The 21,779-nt window shown below is 40.0% G+C and overlaps 3 protein-coding genes across 3 annotated transcripts; 1 reads left to right on the top strand and 2 right to left on the bottom strand.

The window, feature by feature from the left end:
- Positions 1-1,850: 1,850 nt before the first annotated feature.
- smn1 (survival of motor neuron 1, telomeric) lies at positions 1,851-7,000 on the bottom strand. The gene is made up of 8 exons (XM_062418118.1): positions 6,808-7,000; positions 6,245-6,316; positions 6,023-6,142; positions 5,603-5,794; positions 4,516-4,695; positions 2,654-2,728; positions 2,380-2,487; positions 1,851-2,121 (listed from the first exon to the last, which is right to left on the bottom strand). The coding sequence occupies exons 1-8, from the start codon at positions 6,853-6,855 to the stop codon at positions 2,065-2,067; spliced, it is 852 nt and encodes a 283-aa protein (XP_062274102.1). The 5' UTR covers positions 6,856-7,000; the 3' UTR covers positions 1,851-2,064.
- hspb11 (heat shock protein, alpha-crystallin-related, b11) lies at positions 6,955-9,121 on the top strand. The gene is made up of 5 exons (XM_062418119.1): positions 6,955-7,191; positions 7,521-7,627; positions 8,639-8,707; positions 8,808-8,851; positions 8,940-9,121. Exons 1-5 carry the CDS (start codon positions 7,100-7,102, stop codon positions 9,030-9,032), a joined length of 405 nt encoding a protein of 134 aa, XP_062274103.1. The 5' UTR covers positions 6,955-7,099; the 3' UTR covers positions 9,033-9,121.
- Positions 9,122-13,640: 4,519 nt separating this feature from the next.
- lzts1 (leucine zipper, putative tumor suppressor 1) lies at positions 13,641-21,149 on the bottom strand. The gene is made up of 9 exons (XM_062418037.1): positions 20,976-21,149; positions 19,129-19,461; positions 18,906-19,043; positions 17,005-17,161; positions 16,509-16,900; positions 16,214-16,387; positions 15,914-16,045; positions 14,638-14,832; positions 13,641-14,354 (listed from the first exon to the last, which is right to left on the bottom strand). Exons 2-9 carry the CDS (start codon positions 19,357-19,359, stop codon positions 13,791-13,793), a joined length of 1,983 nt encoding a protein of 660 aa, XP_062274021.1. The 5' UTR covers positions 19,360-19,461; positions 20,976-21,149; the 3' UTR covers positions 13,641-13,790.
- Positions 21,150-21,779: the final 630 nt, after the last annotated feature.

Here is a 21,779-nt window from a genome sequence, read left to right as displayed (position 1 = left end):
AAGGGACTATGTGAAATGCAGATTATGTTTACAAGCCTCATGCCGCTCTGGTCAGTAGGGGGTAGACAGTCACAGAGGGGAACAGTGCTTTCCCAAGCTAGGACTGACCCCCTTTTAACTCCTCACTGGGCTCCATCGAGCCCTTTGGGCAGCTCAGTTTGCTGCAGAGTCAGGCAAGCAATGGGTTTATGTGCAGGCTTTTCTGTGGCAGATTTTAAACCCATCTGGGAGGAGAAGATAGGTCTGGCTTATCAGCCCTTGTTTATAGTGCATATTCTATTTGTTAATCCAAGAAACTACATTTGCTCCTGTTACCGTTCCTCTTTCTTTACCCATTTTCTCTCTTTTGCCCACACACATGCACACAAAAACAGCAAAACAAAAGTGACAGCTACATGAGAATCAAATACAGCAGTCAACACTGGAACAGTCACAGTGGGCTATAAAATGCCGACCAGTCAGCACACAAACAAAGGGACCGCTCTTCACTCAGAAAGCAATGGCTTTAGAGCAGCTGGAGGATGATCACATGGTATAAAAACCAGGAGACAATCATACTGTTACATCCTAACACAAAACACTATTCTGTTTCTCTCTCTCTCCCTAACACACATGCACACATACGCAGTATGATCAATTGCCCACTAGTTTAGAACCAGAGGAGTGGGTGTAAGCAGGCATCAAATCACCAGTATTTGAAATATAAGAAATCTGTTTGGCTTCCTTTTCATAGAGCAAAAGCACTACATGCCCAGCAGAATGATTGTGGCTATAGCAGCCCACTGTAATTACATGTTGTTTTCTATCTTCTAAATATAAACTCCCATCCAGTATTTGCAACCATTGCCCTACTTCCTCTTTCTGTTCTTACATTATTAAACCCCAAACATTCCAGGATCAGTTTTCATGGGCCATCAGGGTGAAGATAATAATAAAAATTCTGCAGACTCAGTCATCAAGCCAAGAAAGTAATGAAGTTCAGGCTCTCATTTCACAAGCATACCATATAAATGAATGCAACATAAGTATTGGTCTGTATTAATAATACATCGCCCCCATGTTCTCTCTCTGACCTCCAAAGGCCCTTTAATCATTAAAAGTCTGTAACTTTGAGTTGATCAAGTGTAATGGATTTTTAGATAAAATATCTTTGAATGATGTTTATGCATTTACACTTGTTTAAGAATCAGTCTTCATCTATCTTCAGCTGGCCTAATGTGTCATACTGTCTGTAGTTGAAACCTTGCGTGCTATCACCCTGAAATATGTACCCATCTGATATGAGTTGAAAAACATTATGATGGATGCAATCCTATATTGGGTGGTGGATGAGGGAGCACCTCAGGGAGAAGGGCGAGCTCAACTGCAAGGCATATCCTGGAATGATACTGTGGAAATTAACTATGTGGAAAGCACCACAGGGACTAAAGCAGGACTCAAGTCTGGCTTGTAATCAAATTCTTTGCGTGTCAAGAGACACAAGTGCAGAGCAGACACGCTGGAAATGGTAAGTCTTCCTCTGCATGGCAGTCATTCTGTAGAGGTTTAAACACCAACCTATTATGTATTCATGCCATATTTTCCTGTTACGTGACTACATTATACTAGTCTGACTTCTGCTGGACAATACTTGCCATTACAACCAAACGTCATTGAGTCTGTCACATTCATATTTCTTAAACTAATATCCAGAAAAACAATTGCTTTTTTGTGCTAAGTGGTAAAATAAATGAGAAAAAAATATTTCATACAAGTGGAAAAAATCTATCATTTCTATCATGACACATATCATGTCCAATAAACATTAATTTTATGATAGTGTGTCATTATAATAAAAATAATTAACCGAGTTAACAACTGTGCTCCGATAGCCTTTATTTAATTTATTTACAAAGAATACAAAAAACTCCTCCTTGAACTCAGATGAGCTACCCGTTCAAATCATGTACAATTCCTTATTTCCCTTTTGAAACAAGGACACGCATCAGGCACAACAGGGAGGGTAACTGCTGCTCCAGGTGACAACCTGTGGAACTAAAATTGTGACATCTTGTGCTGATCATTTCATTTGTGGTGCAGTTTTGTCCAGTTGGCAGCTTCTTTGCGTCCTTGTTTCAACCCCTGTAGAAAAAAAATTGAAAAATATTAATTTAAAATAGCTCTCCTTTTAAAAATGAAGGACTCCCACCTGTTATGAAGATGCGGGTGTTCTTTAAAAAGGTTTTACTTTGCTAAGAAGCATCAAAGCAAAAATAGAACAAACTCCTGAAAAGGAGAAAACCTCTAAATAACCTCATGCTCTCACTGCTCTTGATTGTAAATAAAAGCTGTAATTCCATTCTAAATCCATAATAAGTCGGCTAGCTTCTGTGCACATACCAGGTAGTATCCTGTGTGATATCCACTCATGTACCAGGAGATGAGCACGCCACCCAACGCCTCATCATCCACCATGTCAGGGCTCATCGGAGGAGGTGGAGGGATCATCTGAGGTAGAGAAATCAACCAAAGAGAAAGTGTGATCAGAAAGCTCCATCTACATTTGTCCCTCAAATTGCCTGTTTGACTTGTCAGCATACAGTGCAAATGATAGTTTCTGCTGCAGTATTTGCATTTCTAATCAGCATTAGTGTGAAGATCTATTCCAACTCACTGGTGGACCAAAGGGCATCATGGGAGGCCAGGAAGGAGGTACAGGTCCATGACCACCAGATCTCCTGCTTCCACCCTGGTAGAGTCCCAACAAAAGACAAAAAGAGGCTTGAAAACAACACACTGTGATCTCAATAATACTGAGAAGTAACCTTGATAATTTTGCATAACAGAGAGGATAATGGTTAACCTAAACATTTTTGATAGATTTGATCAACGCACATGTACGATGTACAGGAAGGCCCTCCAGAATCTCCAAATACTATTTATCTTTTTATGACTTAATACATACAGTACAAGTCAAAAGTTTAGACACATCACATTCAAGAATTTCTTTTTTTCTTTCTTTTTTTTCTTATTGTAGAACAATACTGAAGACATCAAAAACAATGAAATAGCACATCTGGAATCATGACGTGAACAAAAAAGTGTTAAACCAAAATATCTTTCATATTTCAGATTCCTCAATGGAGCAACTGTTGCCTTGATGACAGCTTTGCACACTATTGGCAATATCTTAACCAGCTTCATCAGGCCATCACCTAGAATGGTTTTCAATTAACAGGTGCTCCTTATCAAAACATTGGTGGAATTTCTTGCCTTCTTAATGCATTTGAAATAATCAGTTGCGCTGTACCAGTGCAGTTTTGGTATACAGCATATAGCTCTATTTTACCACTGTAGTAATCCATATTATTGCAGGAACCACTCAACTGAGTAAAGAGAAATGACTGTCTGTCATTACTTTAAGACATGAAGGTCAATCAAACAGGAAAATTTCAAAAACTTTTTAAGTTGCAAAAACCATCAAACGCTGTGATGAAACTGGCTTTTATGATGACCGCCCTAGGAAAGAAAGATGAAGAGTTACCTCTGCTGCAGAGGATAAGCTCATAAGAGTTACCAGCCTCAGAAATCACCAATTACTGGCGCCTCAGATTAGAGCTCACATAAATGATTGCCAGAGTTTAACTAGCAGATACATCTTAACATCAACTGTTGGGAAAAGACTGCATGAATAAGGCCCTCACAGTCAAACCGCTGCAAAAAAACAAAAACACTAATGGGAGTGATAAATAAGAAGAAGAGAATTGCTTGTGCCAAGAAACACAAAGAGTGGACATTAGACCAGTGAAAATCTGTGCTTTGGTCTGAGTCCAATCACTGTGTCTTTGTGAGAAGGTGAACGGATGGTATCTACATGTGTGGTTCCCACCATGAAGCATGGAGGAGGAGGTGTGATGCTTTGCTGGTGACACTGTTGGCACATTGTTCATATTTCAAGGCACACTTGACCAGCATTCTGCAGCAACACACCATCCCACCTTGTTTTGCACTTAGTGGGACCTTTATTTGTTTTTCAACAGGACAATGACCCAAAACACACCTCCAGGCCATGTAAGGGCTATTTGACCAAGAAGGAGAGTGGTGGAGTGCTGTATCAGATGACCTGACCTGACCTCCACATCCACCCAGCCTATGATTCCTTATGCGTTATCTTATATTGTTCATGTCTTTGGCATTGTTCTTACAATGTATAAAACTGTTTAAATTAGGAAAATATAGATGAATTAATGTGTAGATGTGTCCAAACCTTTAACAGGTACTATAGTTGTATCAATACAGAGGGTAGATATATGAACATAAGTGCTAATAATACATATTGCAAAACAATATTTATGCAATAGAAACACCAACCCTGAGAGGTTGTTTATATGTTTTAAATATTGTAATTATCATGCATTTTCTATGGCAATTGGATAAAGTTTCAATCTCATTTTTAACATTTTTATTTCAAGCAATAGCATTTATGAAAACAGTCTAATATCAGTTATTTTGCTGGAAGGGAGTCTGTCCTCTTACCTGTCTGAAAGCCGGCATTGGAGGGGGGCCTGGAGGAAACCCAGGGAAGCCAGGACCCCACATAGGAGGAGGTTCCCTGTGGGCCTTGGGCTTTTGGGTTTTATTTTGTGGCTGCTGTTTGTGTTGGTTTGGTGTACTTGACCGGTCACTCTCCTCCGTTGAAGATTCTACTTCATTTACCTGAATTACAGACAAAAACAGCTTTAGCTTCTTTTTTAAAAACAGCCTTCATTACATTAGTAACATTTCAAAAATATCCTTGAATTTGTTTAGGGAGCCAGTTGAAAGATATGTGTAAAATATGAAGATATACATTTTTTTACAGCCAAATTAACTTACAATTAATGTACAATGTAAGTGCACCCTGAGATATCAATGTGTTATGCTTATCACAATCGATTGACACTAATTGTATGTATCGTACTTATCCTCAATCGATTCAGTGATTCCCCACTATTTTATTCAGTCTAGAGTGGCATATTGAGATAAACACAAAATTGGCAAGGGTAACTGTTCAATCCTCTTTTACAAACATACTATACAATTTGCAGTCAATACCAATTTTACTAAGCAGTTAATATGGATGAAAGCTGAACATTTAGGGTGACCAGTCTAAATTCATGGCATACTCTTTTGTGAACTGCAACTGGGGACAGTGCTGCTTTTCTTTACAAGTAAATGTCACAGAGATATTAGAAATACCAGATCTTGCATTGGCTACATGTCAAAATGATTAGCATAGAAAACTGACTTTTGTTCACAGATAATCCGAAAATGTACAATTACTGAAGTATCTGAAGATGAAGATGATGTGTGAAAGGGGCATTCAATGATGAAAATGTAAGAAACCCAATGTCTTTAATTCTAACAGACTGGAAGCAAAAACTGTCATTTACCCTCACAAATCTACTGTTTGGAAAACATTTGAGTCATGACATTACATTTTTGACATGGCTGTCTTTACAAGACAGAAAAAATAAAAATATACTATTGAACAAAATCAACTCAAGAGATCCAAGTATATCACTATTAACTTAACAGAACAAATGTTTTAATCTAAAACAAAACAATAACTGCACAGCTTTACCTTAGAATTAGTTTCCTCATCACCCTCAGAAATCTCTGAAAGCAAGTCTTCAAGGTTCTGCTCCTCCTCGTTACCATAGTCTGTATAAACAACTATACAAGTGCCCCTCTTCATGTCTATGGAGGAGATGGTGGCTGCATACAGCTGGCCGTCCTCTGACCAGTAAGCACTGCAATAATCTCCAACCTGCCACTGCAACAGAAAGTTTATGTTATTATGACTGAGGCGTAATCATATACAGTTCATTGTATTTTAGTATGAAATCAATCAAATTGAGAATCTCAAAATCATGTAAACAGTCTTGTGTACTAATGTGTACTACCCACAGATCTCAACACTATTACTGTAACCAAGTAATAAACATCCATTATCACCCTGAACCCAAAGTTTTCGTTTTTGTTCCCCATTCTTGATCAACACCTCTTTATCTGGCGGTGCATTGGTTCTCTTCCTGCTCTGGTTCTTTTTATTGTTTTTGCGTTTTTTTCCTGGGTGGTTTTTCTTGGAAGCTTGCGGCTCATCTTCACCTTTGAGGGCAGTCTGGCACACAAAGCAAAAAGAGAGGAGAATGAACACAAAGCTCAAAAAAGTTGTAAAAAGTTGCACACACACACACTAATACTGCAAAGCACCAAATTGAACCTTGAATGATGCCACTGCCTTGTCATATGCCTTTATCAAAGCGGTGTCATCCCATATGTCCGAATCGTCACTCTGGCAGAAGAGAAAAACCAAGTTAGAGCTTCTGGTGATAGAGGATTCATTTTCTAAAAAGCATTTCCAATTCAATGCAAATCAAGACAAGATACATTTTTTAAAAAAAAGAAAAAAGAGATTATGGACTACGGAAACCGATTTGATATTTTGATACTCTAATTACTGCATCTGTCCTGACTTTTGACGTGAGCATGTTTAAGTTTGCATCCCCTGAACTAAGGAAAAAATGAAGCTACAGAAAGAGGGAAGCAACACACTTGTGCAGCTACAGCTCAAGCATGTGATGGCTGTTCGAACACGTCGTAATAAAATAAGGTGGCTAATGAGACACGTCAGGTACACTATGGTTTTCCTCTTTGTTTGCCACCCAACTTAGTCGATTGGATTGTAGCTTAGCTGGCTAGTTCAGCACCTAAACCAAATCTACAGTGGCGTAGAAAGATACACACGTTCTGTTATCTAATATTAAACACTGCTACATGACTCACCTGTCCAGCTCCGCGTGTAAACAGCGCGTCTTTGCATCCGTTCGCCATGTAAAACTGTGATGCTTTCACTGCTAAGTGCTAAACAACTAAATACTAGCAACGTGCGTCGGAAATAGTGACGTACATAAAAGCGCTGACGTATATGTACTGCGACGCGGCGGTTGGCTTGGCAACGGCGGTGGTTGTCGACTTTATCTACCTACATGACCCAATTACACGACAAATCTGTGTCCAAACTGCGTTTATTATCCACAAATAGGCAAAATAGCCATAGTCTGTGCCGAATGTGAAGATGATCGATTCCTCTCTAACTTCTCTGGGTGCAAAAGTTGTCGTCGCTACATCCAGCGATGAGAATCACCCACCAGAAAACATAATTGACGGGTGAGTGTGTCCTCTACAATTAGGTACTTTAGGTTATTATGTATCTGCAGTGAAACTTAACGCTGGCTATTCATTAACCACTAAGTTGGCTATTACTGACTCCAAATCTTAATGTTCACACTTGATGTTTGTTTTTGTCTTCCACTGAAAATAACTTTAAGCATACTAAGCTAATTTTATTGTAACAACCGTTTCGACCTCAGTTCACCAAGAGTGGTCAAAACGTTGTTTGGAACTTATCGTGCTGGCCTTCTTCTCTACAATATAGTCAATATATCTCTGGCGTGCATTCACCAGACAACAGCTGCTGTTTGTCCCTTTCCACCCAGAAACACTACAACGTTTTGGATGTCCACCGGGATGTTTCCTCAAGAGTTCATCATTTGCTTTGCTGAACCCACGATGATTTCTGCAGTGACAGTGGACAGCTTCAATGGTGTGTGATGGTGTCTTTCAAGAATATGAATAAAAAAATATAAAAAAGAATGGTTTAGTGAATGGATTAATACAAGCTCTGCTGAGCATACTGTATTGGACTACACAGGATCCAGATACCATGTAGATATTAATTAATTCCCAGGATACTAAAATCAATGATCTTTTTTAAAATATGCTATAACATGAAAACACTCTCAAACTGAAGAACAAATATGATTAGTTATCAAAGCTTACCTTGATTTTATATCTCAGATTGGAGCTACATGCAGCCTTCCTTCTAAGGTCCATTTGCACCGCCTTGTTTCTACAGTAGCCCAGAACAGACAACCCAGATACTGGCTCTAGAGAGGGCTTTTTATGTTTTTTTCGCAGCAACCGTAGTTTCCCCTACATCAGACATTTCCAAACTATTCCATAAACAGCCGTGTACCTGCAGGTTTTTGTTCCAACCAATCAAGAGCACACGATTTGACCAATCAACTGTCTGAGATCAGTGGATTAAATGCATCGAGCCTGGTGTGCTCCTGATTGTAATGGATACCTGCAGCCACATTATAGCCCTTTATGGAATAGTTTTGGACATGTCTGCCCTACCTATTTGGAGGGGGGGCGGAGTAAGGGGGTATTCATTTGGATGCAATGTCCAACCTCACCACTAGATAACGCTAAATTCTACACGCTGGCCTTTTAATTAACAAATCTTTACACAAAGAATCTAGTTTTTTCAGACAGTTAATTTTTTTTCAGGTCAGGTGTTTTTGATTATATGAGTGAAGATGATGTATGGTTTAATGATAAATTGAATTGTGAATTATGCCACTGATGCTTAGAGACAACGGTGCACAACAATTTACTATATTTTCTCTCATGCTATGATAAATTATATTTTTCTTAAGCTATATACAGTAGGAGTTTATTCATTGTGTTTTGTTCCATAGTCTTCATTTATAATTGACATCATTGATTCTGTTGGACAGGACTAATTACATTTTTGTTTATTTTTTTGCAGTCAAGCATCTAAAGATAGAAAAGAATACTTCACAAAATGCTTCTAACTTCGCGTTTGTTGGGGAGAAAGGTGAGGATGCTATATGCATGTATCTGTTACATGTATGCATCTGTACATTTCTTTTTAAATGCCAAAGAATTGACATTGTGATGAACTACATTTCTTGCAGAACTTGAACATACAGACGGACATATTCAGACCAATGCTGTTTCAGTAAGTTAAAATACAGGTATTCTCATGTAAAATGTTTGAATGTATTGAATTAAAAATTAGCTTACTGTTTTTTTTCTACTTTTTTCAGCTAAATGGATCCAGTGCAACCCACCTTCGTTTTATCATCACCTCAGGATATGATCACTTTGTCTCAGTGCACAGAGTCAGTGTACAGAATTGACACATTTGAATATTCCTAATTAAAGCCCCATGATGTATTTTTTGTATATACTATATGGCATCATTATGTGCTCAGTCTGTTTTGATAAGAAACACACACACACACACACACACACACACACACACACACCAACATCGTCCATCATGGCAGATTGCTGTAAAAGGGATTGGGAATCTGATACGCTTATTCCATGAATATGTGAAGAACATTGATTTGTAAAATCAATTAATGTACTTTACGTCTAAACAAAATGAGTTTAATCATCATAATCTTATCAGCAAAGTTGCAATTGCAGACAAAGCATGTGGATGAAAGCTAAGGTGAGGTTTCGAATCTGAAGTTTACTTCTACTCATTTCTTGTGTTTATGCATATTTAATGTTATGGCTTCATTTATGGGGCTTTTTAATTTCATGTTCAAATTTTCCTAGTAATTTCACAACCTGATAGTTGGCAAAGCTTCAGAATAAAAGCGTTCGATTGTGATGAATGGAATTACTTACAAAGGAAGTTTCTTTCTGTGTGAGAGATAGAGTTAATTAACTAATTTTGAGCAGTGGAGGCTTAAATTGGCATCCATACAGCACCCCCTCCCCAATGAGCAGAATTTGACATCCCCATAGAAATGGGGAACCATGGGCGATGCCGCTGGGGGGTTGGGTAACCAGATGGTTTCCCAGCCAACCAGCAAATCTCTAAAGACTGCAGGCCTAGTCACACAAAGTACTCAAGCCACCTCCTGTACTTATATCCTACGCACATACAGACACACACTCACACAGACACAAACACTGACTCCTATCTACTTTTACTGCCATTTCAACTTGTCGGTAGCAAAGGGTTCAGCAGTGTGCGAGGACCCTTTGGGACTCCCTCCCCAATTACTTTGCTGAGTGCGGAGGAGCTTGGGGATTTGCTGAGGCTGTGTTTTCTATAGCTTGGTCTGCATGCGGGGCTCTGAATAAACCAATACAAATATGAAATACATGCCTGAGTAACTAGCCCCCTGATATTTTAGAGCAACTAATTGCTCAGGGGTATGGCTGGGATATGGCACATTTGAGTATGTGAGTGTAATGAGTAATGAGGGCAAGGTAGAAACTGATACAGTGTTATTGACTCATCTATTATTTACCGGTATGGAATATTTATTATAATGTTAGAGGTTAGAGTTGGGCATTGAAATGAAGTGCAAACTCCCATTTTGTAGGAGTACAATTTTTTTTTTTTCTACCATACTTCAATTTGTGAATTTATTACATTTGTTTGCTGTGAATATGTAACCACGGATCCCTTTTTTGTATGATGAACAGGTTTGCAAACGCGCCTCCCCATTACTAATGAATTCAGGCCCTTTTGTGCTTGACTGTCAGCCGAGCAGGAGAATCACAGCAGGATATGAGTGCGTTATTATCATGTCACTGCAGGGCAGGGCTAAATTATCGCCCAGTGTCTTCTGATGGCTGCCTAACTGCTGTCCTATCACTGAGACATCTGCTGGACCAAAACTCTGCTTGTTCAGTTCATATAAAGAGATGTATATCATGACCCGTTACCCTCCTAAACAGCCTTTCTGCTACTGCACGACAAAATTGAAAATGGTAGACTTCATAAAAAAGATCAATATTAAAAGCTAGAATTCAATAATTGTCATAATTAAAATCATTTTTTCAACTACCCTGCTGTTAGAGACTTTAGCAATAGTTGCATACTTATTACATTAAGTGCAGGAAAACATCATAGCTGCAAAGGTCTACTGTATATTTATTGTATACAAGTGTAGAAGTGACGCTTCTTAGATGGTTATTTTGAGCAAGACATCCCCCCACCATCACCACCACCACCCTCTATCTACCTCTGGTATTTGCTTTCATGTCCAACCAGCGACTTTGAATTTCTTGTTATCTCCTCTGCGTGGTCCTCCTTTCATGTCAATAAATGAGCCACATGCGCTGACAATGGACCTTAATTTGATTTCAGTTTTGATTTGGTCCAATCAGCTTAGTTATGACAGAAGCTGAGCTGGAAAGAGCCGCTGTGCGAGGAAGGAAACACTATCAAAAGGCCGAAATTAGATGATTAGATGGGCTAGGAAAACAATCTTCTCATTATTTTAGTCCAAGAGAAATGCAGAATGATAATAAGGGTTTTACAAAGAGTGCAGTTTAAGACAGTTTTGAGTATATATCAACAGCATTCTTTATTTCTGAGTCAGAATCCAGCATTTGCTTGTGAAGTTGTGTAATAAATAGTACCAATTGTAAAACAAACATTTAAAAAAAAAAAAAAAAAATCTAATAGATTTAAAAACTCAGCATATGGTTTATGGTGGTGTGGCTTACTCAATCAGATGTATTCACCCATGTTCTTTTTCTCATGCAGTGCATTAAAGGACCGTTTTGGTAATTGTTTAAAGCAAACATAATGCAGATATGTTCAATAATGTATTTATGTTAGAACGTAGATAAACCTGCTCACTCTCTTCTTTTGGCTAAAAGAGTGTCAGTACAGTCTGTCCTGTGAGACAGATGTAAGATTAATTCTTTTCCAGATAGAATTTCAGAATACAACAAATAAAATGGGCAAAACCATTGAATGAGTACTGATGCACAAATGACAAACATTTGCTGCTTGTACCTTGGCCCTGAGGCATTTTTCCATAAAGTGTGCAAGATGTTCTGTACTTGAGTTTGTATATTTAATTCCTCGACTGCTGCATCCAAGGAGTTTTTACCAACAGTTTTATCAACAGTTCTTATGCAACTTCACTATTTGACCATATTTCTGTGCTAAGACCTTGAGATACCGCTGTAAAACACTTATCAGTCACTTGAGTGTGAGTGCCGTTGATCTGCGCCTCACCGTAGAGTTCCACTCTGTCTGCCTGCAAATCTCTCCTGACCTGCTGTGGTAATGTAATGTAATGGTGGGCTACTGAGCAATCTCTGACAGCCTCATTACAAAGATTGCCACACATTCTTGACCAGCAGTGTGTGCATGTTTCGGCCTGACAGTCTATGTGAGCCCCTGAGTGCTGAGTGGGTGGAGTAGTCGAGTAGTTAAACTTTTGCTACACAAACTACTTTGCCCTTGTGGGAAGTGGAATAGCGCCAAAATAGTAGAGCCAAATGGCTGGGGCTGCTGCTCGGAAGGGTTGTTTGTCTCCAAGTGGAGCGTTGCCAACTAACTCTAACGAAGTTTGATGAACAATGCCGGGAGAGAGATAGACATTGCAGGGAGATCCTGATTTTTTTCTTTGTTTTCCTCTTAAAATATTTGTTTTTATTGTATACCATCCAACCCCCTTAATCTCTCTCTCTCTCCCCCCCCCTCTCTCTCTCTGTCTCTCTCTCTCTCTCTCTCTCTCTCAAACACACACAAAGTTAATCCCAAATTTTGCATTTGCCCTTGGCATGTGTCAAAGAATATGCTGTCTAACATATATTGCCTGCATTTCTGTATCAGGAATTAACACAACATATTAACACTGGAATAAATGTTAAATTATTTGCATGATGCAGACTTAAGGTTTGCTATTACACAGATCCATGCACACTCAAGAGTATACAGTGATGCTGCACTCTATTCTCAAGTGTAATCTCATAATTTAATGTTTGTAGTGGGACCCACAGAAAACAAATTAAGATAATTAGAGCCATAAGAGCTATAACTTCTCTGGTTCCAGCCCATCTGGGCCCTTTGTTGAATTTATTTCTCCCTATTGTCAGTAATTAAAGCACAGAAAATGCTCAAAAATCTCATCACCATAATCTACGTGAACCACAGTCAATCCTTTTCAGAAGTTTCCATTCCTAAAGGAAATAAATTGTTTCAAATAAAGAAATATGGTCAGTGGAATTATGCATATTGTATGAGTGGAGTGATCTCAGGACTCTAATATAGCACCTGAAGAGATGAACGTGGTTATCGCCTTGCAAGATTAATCTACTGATTTCTGAAATGTTGAATTTTTACACAATACTGATAAAAACATACAGCCAGTGCAATAAAATATTTTGATTGCACTATTGTTGCGTTTCCAGTGTTGAATTGAATTTAAGGGCAAAAAAAAAAAAAACATTTTTGACACATAACATGACTTTAACGTGTATTTTGAAGTGGAATTTGTTTTTCATTGGCGTGGATATAACAAATATTCACATCATAAAACGTGTGTTCTTTTGGAATGACTCCTAAAAAATAGAATAAAACTTATTTCCATGCACAAACCCCTTAAGAAGAATGGGCACTGTCTGACAATATTGTTATGTGGACACACAAGACCAAGTAAATGAAGGTTTAGGAACCTAGACTCACAATAGATGATATATCACTGTTATTGTTCATGCTGGTAGAGACAGATGTTAAGCCGCTATCATGCTTATCATGTGTTACCATCAGACATTTATCATGAAACATATAAATCAGCTGTTGCATGCCTGGACAGTATTGATGAACAACTAACAAATAATGTTTCAGCTGCATGATTTGAATAAAGAGGGATCCTGTTAGACAGTGTGGTAAAAATAAAATATAAAAATATCCTCTTTTGAAGATAAAATAACTTAATACTTACTCTTGTACAAGTAGAAACAGTGTAATCACTAAAAGAGTTGCACATTCTTTAAATAACTACTATATCGATAGTCCAGTGGCTGTTGTGTAATGTCTCTTGGTTCGTGCAAACATGTACATTTTCGTGGTGAAAAAGTTAGTGCCAGTATTCTTTATACTGCAAGCATGTTGGTGAGTTTTCCTCTCAAATCTCTGTGGCGATAACATCGTCATATGTCTGTAACCCTGAGCTGTAGTTGATGTCCATGCCGAGCTCCGTCCGGCTTTCCAGTTCAGCAGTAAGCTCCTTCAGGATCCTCTCCAGATCCTGGTTCTTCTTGTGCATCTGCAGGTAGTTGATCTGGAGCTGTTTCTGGTACTTTATGACCCTGTCTTTCTCCTTGTTCCATGTCTGCTTCTCCTGCTCAAAGCTGGTGGCCAGCCTCTCCTGAGCATCCTTCTCCTCCGTGAGCTGCTGCTTTAGTCTCTCCACTTCTTTCTGGAGGGATTCTGTGGAGGTGTGTCTACTGGTCCCGTCCTCCTGGCTCTGGATGGGGGACTCTGAGCCTTGGATTAGTCCTTCCGAGTCCTGACTCTGGGCTTGGGCCTCAATATGCATGTGGGCCTCAATATGCATGTGTTGCAGCCTTTGCTCCTTGGCCATGGCCAGATCTTGTTTCATTCCCTGGATGTCTTTTTCCAGTTTGCCCACTTTCTCTCTCAGCAAATCAGCCTCGTTCTTCTTACGCTGAAGTTCATTTTGGCACACCTGAATTAAAAATGGAAAACATTTAGACAGGTATTAATTAAGGAGAGCATTTTGACTGATATTATTAGTCTAGTCATGCGAAATGTCAAGTAAGCTCTCTTATTAGGCACTGTGATTATATAAATCTGCCAAAACATTAAAAACAGTCTGAAGGTCATAGCTGAGTGTAATAGCAGGTATCCTTTCATTTTACATCTTACAAGCACTGTGTGGGCATGTAATTCACATCTTTTTTCAAACTCAGATGTGCAATGGATTGTCATTCAATCAGCAACAGATTAACCTCAACCTCTCTGGTGCGAGAGTGGAGCTTGTCCCCGTGGTCTTTATTCTGTTTCTCGAGCATCTCCATCTTTGCTGTGATTTCCTTCAGTGACACCTTGAGGCCGACTATCTCATTTAGCTTGTGGCTGACGTCTGCCTGGCAGTCTCTCATCTGCTGCTTCAAGAGTGAGATCTCCCCTGCTTTCTGGCACACCTACATTTGGACAGAAAGAATTATAAGATGAAACAGTCTTATATTCTGCTTTATTTAAATACCCCAATGGGGCAGTCAAAGGAAAACTCCACCTTTGGAAACCCTTACATATCTTCTCATTTTCATTTTCATTGTTCTTCAAGTGTTATTTTCATGTCCACCCTGCCTCATATACATTTTTACAGTTATGGCTTTTGTGCATTTCCCATAGTAACAGCTCTCAGAAAAGGAATGTGAACCTGTTCAATCTTGTGCACACTGTGTCATAAACGTTTGTGAATAATAATAGTACAGACTCTACTGAGCAATTGTTAGGGACATGAATTATTAAATTACATTCCTATATCAGTAATGGATGGGGAACACTACTTTCACATTTGCATGCCAAAAGTAAGGTAATAATTCAATAATCCAGCAGACACAGAGCAACATTAGCATTCATTTGAAGCCACCTGTCAATACTATTCTCCTGTTAGATCTGCTCACGTCTCCACTGCAACTCAGGAGTTGTTGGTCTACAACTAGTCGCAAGTCAGTAGCTAACTCTGTTTGTCCACTGTTTGGAGCTGGGCAGGTAGTTGGTAGTTTACAAGAGCTGATGACAGCCGCAAGATTGAAGCAAAACAAAGAGCTGAAACATGCAGAAATGCTCTCATGAAAGAGCTAAAGGAAACTGTGGGTTCACCAGTATGAATGACCCTTGTCAAATTACACATTTCATTTGATCCATTACTAATATATAAAAATAAAAAAAACTTTAGAGCAAATGGTCTTGATAGGAGTTATAAATGTGGGTACATGGAGAGAGCTACAGTGGCATAAAAAACAAGTGGTTTTTCAAAGTCATGATTCAGACTACTAAGGCAAATGTCAGTGGAGAAGCTGGTATTTCTTAACCTTTTATGATGGATTCATCTTTGTTTTTTGAACATGATACAAAATGGTGGAATTTCACTTCAGTGATGGATGAACATTATGTTCCCTAAACAAGCAGCAGTCTTCGGGGTTGTGCCAGATTATGTTGTGAGCTACAGCGTTTCAAATCCAACTGATATCACACATGCTATGACTCATGACTCACCTCCCACTGTGTTTCCTCGAGTGTTGGAGCGAGCAGTGTGCTCTCTGTCTCGTAAGACCTCAATCTGAGCTCAACAAGATCCTTCTCTCGGGTTAGCTTTGAGACATCCTCCTGAAGCTTGTCCTTCTCTGCCTGTGTAAAAGTTTGTGTCTCATATCATTAATTCATCCAATTGTGCAAGTTGTGGTAAGTCTGATGTTTTTTTTTTATCAAATTAAATGAACGTAAAATGCTGAATTTAATTTGATTCATTTTAAAAGGAGAAGGCTTGGTAGGATGATAAGAAAAGGATGGGCTGACCTGGAGCTGGCTGACCTGCAGCTGTAATGCTTGCTGAGTTTTTGTAGCAATCTGAGACACTTGTCGTAACTTGGTGGAACATCGCTGCTTCAGCCCTTCCATCTCCTCAGCACAGTACCTTTGCCTCTCTTCAAATATCTGGCAGGTGTCTGCTTCCTTCTCCTCAAAACTCACCTGTTGTAAAATGAAGTCTCAGTAAATATACTCAAACAGTAATGTACAGTCTTTTACAACTGACGAATAGATCCTGATTAAGAGAAAATGCTGTTTTTTTAGTTGCCTGTCAGCATGGTACCTGTAGCTCCTGCAGTTCAGTTTCTCTCTCCAGCAGTCTTTGTTCCAAATTTTCAATCAGTGACTCATCTGTAGTAATAGGGGACCGAATCCCACCTGCAGTTTCAGAGAGAGGGCTTGGCTCATCTGCAGAAAGTGGGGAGCCAGCCTCCCCATTAGCCTTTGATGCCAACCCTACGCTTTTTAATCCAGCCCTGTAGCTACAGTCAACGTTTGCACTATTTCCATTGACCCATGGAGGGAAATTGGGTTGTGGTCCCTTGCTGAGGCTGTTTGCGGGAGCCGAGCTTCCATCACTGTGACTGGCAGGGCCTGCTGAAGCACTTAGGCTCCCACTGGTGCTGTGGGTGGGAAGGCTAGACATAGAGTTACGTCCAGAATCAGAGAGAGTCCCTGAAAGGAAAAGAGATGATGTATTACTTTAGTGTCATTTGGCATTCAACCCAAAATAATTCAATGTTAAGGCAACAGTTTATCAATACAGTATAGATGAAGACCTGAGAGGGTATCTTGCTTATGTCTATTGTCTGGACTCCTTGCTTTCTCCAGTGGGCCGAGGATGTGGTCCAGGCTGTCATGCCCTGAGGAGGTCGTACTCCTGGGAAACACAGGCTTGAAGGCAGTGGAACGGACCAATGACTTCTCAGCAGTGGTCTAGAAGAGTGAAATGACACACAGTCAGGGATGCTCTTCCCTATTCTTGGTTTTTATATTCAGAGCCTCCTCTTAGCTGACAGCCTAGCAAAAAGCAAGTCCTCTTATACTGTTGCGGAGAGTACAAAGAGCTGAGGATGAGTCACATTCTAAAACTTGAAAATTACGACTGGCTTTTGGCTGAGATAAATATTGTCACGTGCTGAAAGACTGTACAAATGAAAGGGATAGATTTTTTTTTCCAATCATGTCTTTTCATATTAGAAATAGAACCACTGAAGCGTGCAGAATTGCCTCACTACAAGCTGGCAGTATTAAAAGCCACACAGCAGTAGTTGCAAGTAAAATTCACTGTTTCCAAGATGAACTTATACTCCACATGCTCCACCTGTGCTGTCCAAGAACGTCACAAGCTGCACTATACCTCCCCTCCTTTCTGTCCTCCTCTCCTCCCCTCTGCATCCCACATCTCTCCCCCATGTGCTGTCTGGGGGAAGATGAATAGCCCTTTTCTGTGATATTAATAATATGAGCTACTGCTGAAGTGTAGAGGTAAAGCTTGTGAGCTCAGCATTCCTTCTCACTGACTTCATGACTGGGATGTGGCATGCCTTTCTCAGTTTTTTTTCTTCTTTCTATCCCTCAAATTCTCTTTGGCCCTCTCTCTCTCTCTCTCTATCTCTCTCTCTCTCTCTCTCTCTCGCTCTCTCTCTCTCTCCCTCTCTCTCTCACGCTATCTCATTCTCTCTTATTTCTCTTTTATTCTCTGCTCTGTCTCTTTTAACGCGCTTTCTGTTCCTATACAAACCCCCCCCCCCCCCCCTCTCCCCCCCTCCCCACACACACACACACAAAAAAGGACTAAAGAGCTATTGACGGAGAGACTCAGTTTGCCTACATATTCTTGGCACAGAAATGACTTGTCAGAGATCAAGGCATTCTTAGGTCATTAATCTAGGAGGGGGTGATTAATAAACTGGGAAGGTTCAACACAGGTTATGAGGAAGGACTGCTACCTATTAAACTACCTGCTGTGCATGTTTTATTCTGTACTTCACTGGGAGGCTTCTGTCTGGAGCGGTTATGCTGTATGACTTGTTAATAGTTTTAAACATAGCAACAGTTTCAGTCAAGCAAAGGCACATTTTATGAGGCTATGATAATGGCCATTAATAATGAAAGTTTGTATACCATCTTGTAAACACACACAAAAACCATAATGCCATTAATATCTACATCTAATATTCTTAGTTTGGGAAATGTGTTTTCTTGCTTTCTTGTGAGAGATATGATGAGAAGGTTGATACCTCACTAAAAATGAAGATATACCACCAGCAGCCAGTTAACCTAGCTTAGCATAAAGACAGGAAACACAGGAAAACAGCTTGCCTGGCTCTTTCCAAAGGTAACAAAATCCAACTGCTACCAGTATCTGTAGTTTGTTCAGTAATGTGTTCATTAATTAGTTATCTTTAGAGGTGCTTGTAGGTGTATTTTGTTACAGTTGAAGAGATTCAGGCTAGCTGTTTCCCAGTGTTTCCTGTCTTAATGCTTAACTAAGCTAACCTGCTGCTGGTGGTGGCTTCATATTGTCTAATGTGATAAAAAATCTGCTCATCTAACTTTCAGAAAGAAAGGAAATAATTTTCCAGACTGCCAACCTCTTTAAAATGAAAGCTTTTGGTTAAAAATGAAATTATTTTGTTTAAATCATGACAGAATAAATAATAGCCAGTTTGCTAACCCTCTCAGTCATTTTCCCTGTCATAAGCAGCAGTTTTGTTTGCAGTCGCCCGTCTGATTCCCCATCTCTGTTCCTTCGACCTGCATGTTCCTCCATTGATCCTCCTCTGTGGTACACCGACCTTGGTTTATGGCCCACCTTATATGGAACAGGACATGTTAGCCTAAAAGCAGTGCAATATTGGAATATTATGTACATGTTATTTGAAAGCATGTGAGCTGACCTTGATGTAAAAAAAATCCTCACTTCGTCCTGAACGGGAGTATGAGAGGCCTTTAGAGGGATGAGTGGATGAAGTGGAGCCCTGACTAAAGCCACACTTCAATAACCCATCAAGGCTGCAGCCTCCAGACTTTCTACTGTGGTTTGTTCCCCTTTTTAACCTAAACTCGGATGCCTTGCAGTGTTTGCTGTCGAGGCTGTTGCCGCTGATAAGGCTGCTGACGCTACCCATGGTCCTGCAGGCATAGGTGAGGGAGTCCAGGTGGTGAACTCACACAATAATGGAGGGAAGACTTGACTCATGACCCCAGAGATGTACAGTCAGTAGCCCAATCTGCAAAACAATATGACACACATTAAATACAGACAATATAGTTTAAGAATGTTTTTTTCATGAATTAACTCAGAATGCCATACTTTCCTCTAATGCAAATTGTCAGTTTTTCTTCTTTTTTTGTTTTATTTTGCATTTTTTATTTAACTTCATTGTTTCCTGTTCAGCCCAGGTGTGCTCACATTTGCAAAACAAACAGACTGAAAAAAGTCCATCTTGGCACTCTGCCTGGCTTTGTGTGTCTAGATTTATGGCTCGACCATTGAATTTGACAAATAACCCTTTGGGCGCCCTTCTTCTAAACAAACTGGCAATTAGTCTACTTACTGCCTACTCAACACTTGGCTGGTGCTGCCATCTGAATAATACTGTGCAATCATTTTGTATTTGCTGTTGTACTTGAGACCAGTACTGAGACAGACAACAGAGACATATGCAAGTTTTTATAAAGTGAGTAGCTGGAATTATGATTGTTTGGATTAAGGATACAAAACATGGATGAATTTATGTTGTTAACATTCTAACTTATAATCAGACGATTATTCACAGAGGTACTAGTGATGCTCTCTATTCACTGCCCCCACCTCCCTTTAAAAGACAACTGGACCCCAGATGTTACTAGTCATTATCTCTAAACCACAGGGGAAAACTCCTCTCACTACTCCATACCAGCTGATCAGGCCTGTGGGCTCCCCTAACCATCAGGACCTCAGCCTTTACACAGTTTATGACAGCCATAGCAACAAACGCATGTGACTAACAGCCCACCATAAGTCACATATTAGTGTGAATTGCATGTTGAGGCTAATCCATGATTATTGGTTGCACAGGGGTGTTTGTAAGATATACATAGCTGTCAGTGTGATTCATCCTGAGGGTGATGGGTATGCTGGAAGTGAAAAATCAAGAATGACGGAGGGAGCATTGATCAAGCCTGTCACTTTTCATGGACCAGGAAACAATTATAAGCAAGATGAGACATGAGCAAAATAGATGTTTCATGACGAGGAGGATAATGGATGCATCAGAGTCAGACAGCAAGTGAGACACAGTAGCATGCATAAAGAAGCAGGAGGCTCACTGTAGAAGGAAATAAAAAAACTGACAGCTACAGCCTTAAAGGTGAAAATTGGAAAGGAAAGATAATCCTAAATTGCATGAAGCTTTCTAATCATTAAAAGAATCATACTGCTAGTTGGAAATCTTCCAGCGTGGCTTCAGTTTTGATTTTCTTCTTCATTCAGGATAGTATTCAATTCAGAATATATTTTACAAAGTAAACAGCTGAAATGTAGAGTAATTGTATATGATGTTGAATCTGTACCTGCACAAATGCAAAGCAGTCCCCTGTGCCACTGATGTAAACAGTCCCTGACACATCTGTGACTGCCTCTATTCTGCTATGCCTGGATGCCTGCTGCTAAATCTAAACCCCAGCCTTCACTATCACTCTCAGATATTAGCATCCACCACTGACATGGGACTGAAATAATGAAACAATAGATTTTACTTACTAAGCATCAATCTCTAGCAAGGCCCTTGCAGAGTCATCTATCCAGTCCTGGACGTGCACGTCTGTGTGTGTATGTCCTTGAATAAACCAGCAGCAAATGCAATCCTCACACTATCACCACAGCCAGGACGTCTGCTAACTGTTCTGTGGAGGGGGTGGGTCCTCTAGCTTTGCATTATAACTGACATGTAAATTCAACTTTGTGTGCGTGTGCGGGTGGGTGTGGGTGTGTGTGTGCACTTTGGGACCTCCCGCTCCCCCCCAGGGGGACCAGTGTACAACATGTGCTCCCATAGAACCGGCGTGTGCCGCTCAAGTGATTAACTCCCAGCCTTCACAAAAGATCTTTTACACCCCCCTCCCGTAACCCCTTTCACTCCCCACTATCACCCAGACACCCCCCGTTTCTGCATCGACTAAATGTGTAATAACCATTCATCCTTCCCTCCCTCCCTCCTTCTATAAGTCCCTCCCAACATCCATCCGTCCCACTCGGTGCCCTGCACCCATCCTGAACAAACAACTCTTCATCTGAAGGAGAAAAAAAGGCGCTTGCCCTCTATCTTTCTCCTCTTTGTCTCTTGAAGTGTGCCGCTCTTTGTGTGGACTCTAGTGTGCCGGTTGATGTATTCTCCCCAAACAGCCCAGGACCATATTTGAGTGTTAAATAAATGACTAGTCTCCACAATGAGAGGGCTGGAGAGCTTCAGTTTTATAGTGATTTACCACCATTCTGCTGTTCAGACATACAAACAGACTCTCTCTCACACACACTTTTACACATCCACACGAATAATGCACACTT

The sequence above is a fragment of the Scomber scombrus genome, chromosome 4 (assembly GCF_963691925.1).
Source record: "Scomber scombrus chromosome 4, fScoSco1.1, whole genome shotgun sequence".
Classification (NCBI taxonomy): domain Eukaryota; kingdom Metazoa; phylum Chordata; class Actinopteri; order Scombriformes; family Scombridae; genus Scomber; species Scomber scombrus.
Note: the sequence above shows the minus strand (reverse complement) of the source record. Positions and strands in the feature narration are given on the sequence as shown.

Excerpts from the sequence above, each read along its gene's own strand:
- smn1 (XM_062418118.1), bottom strand. The coding sequence starts at position 6,855 with ATGGCGAACGGATGCAAAGACGCGCTGTTTACACGCGGAGCTGGACAG. Across the intron at positions 6,143-6,244 it reads AGGCAGTGGCATCATTCAAG|ACTGCCCTCAAAGGTGAAGA; the intron begins GTTCAATTTGGT and ends TTTGTGTGCCAG. Across the intron at positions 5,795-6,022 it reads ATGCACCGCCAGATAAAGAG|TGGCAGGTTGGAGATTATTG; the intron begins GTGTTGATCAAG and ends TTTCTGTTGCAG.
- hspb11 (XM_062418119.1), top strand. The coding sequence starts at position 7,100 with ATGATCGATTCCTCTCTAACTTCTCTGGGTGCAAAAGTTGTCGTCGCT. Across the intron at positions 7,628-8,638 it reads GACAGTGGACAGCTTCAATG|TCAAGCATCTAAAGATAGAA; the intron begins GTGTGTGATGGT and ends ATTTTTTTGCAG. Across the intron at positions 8,708-8,807 it reads CGCGTTTGTTGGGGAGAAAG|AACTTGAACATACAGACGGA; the intron begins GTGAGGATGCTA and ends CATTTCTTGCAG.
- lzts1 (XM_062418037.1), bottom strand. The coding sequence starts at position 19,359 with ATGGGTAGCGTCAGCAGCCTTATCAGCGGCAACAGCCTCGACAGCAAA. Across the intron at positions 16,388-16,508 it reads CTGAACTGCAGGAGCTACAG|GTGAGTTTTGAGGAGAAGGA; the intron begins GTACCATGCTGA and ends ATTTTACAACAG. Across the intron at positions 14,355-14,637 it reads CTCGCACCAGAGAGGTTGAG|GTGTGCCAAAATGAACTTCA; the intron begins GTTAATCTGTTG and ends TTTTTAATTCAG.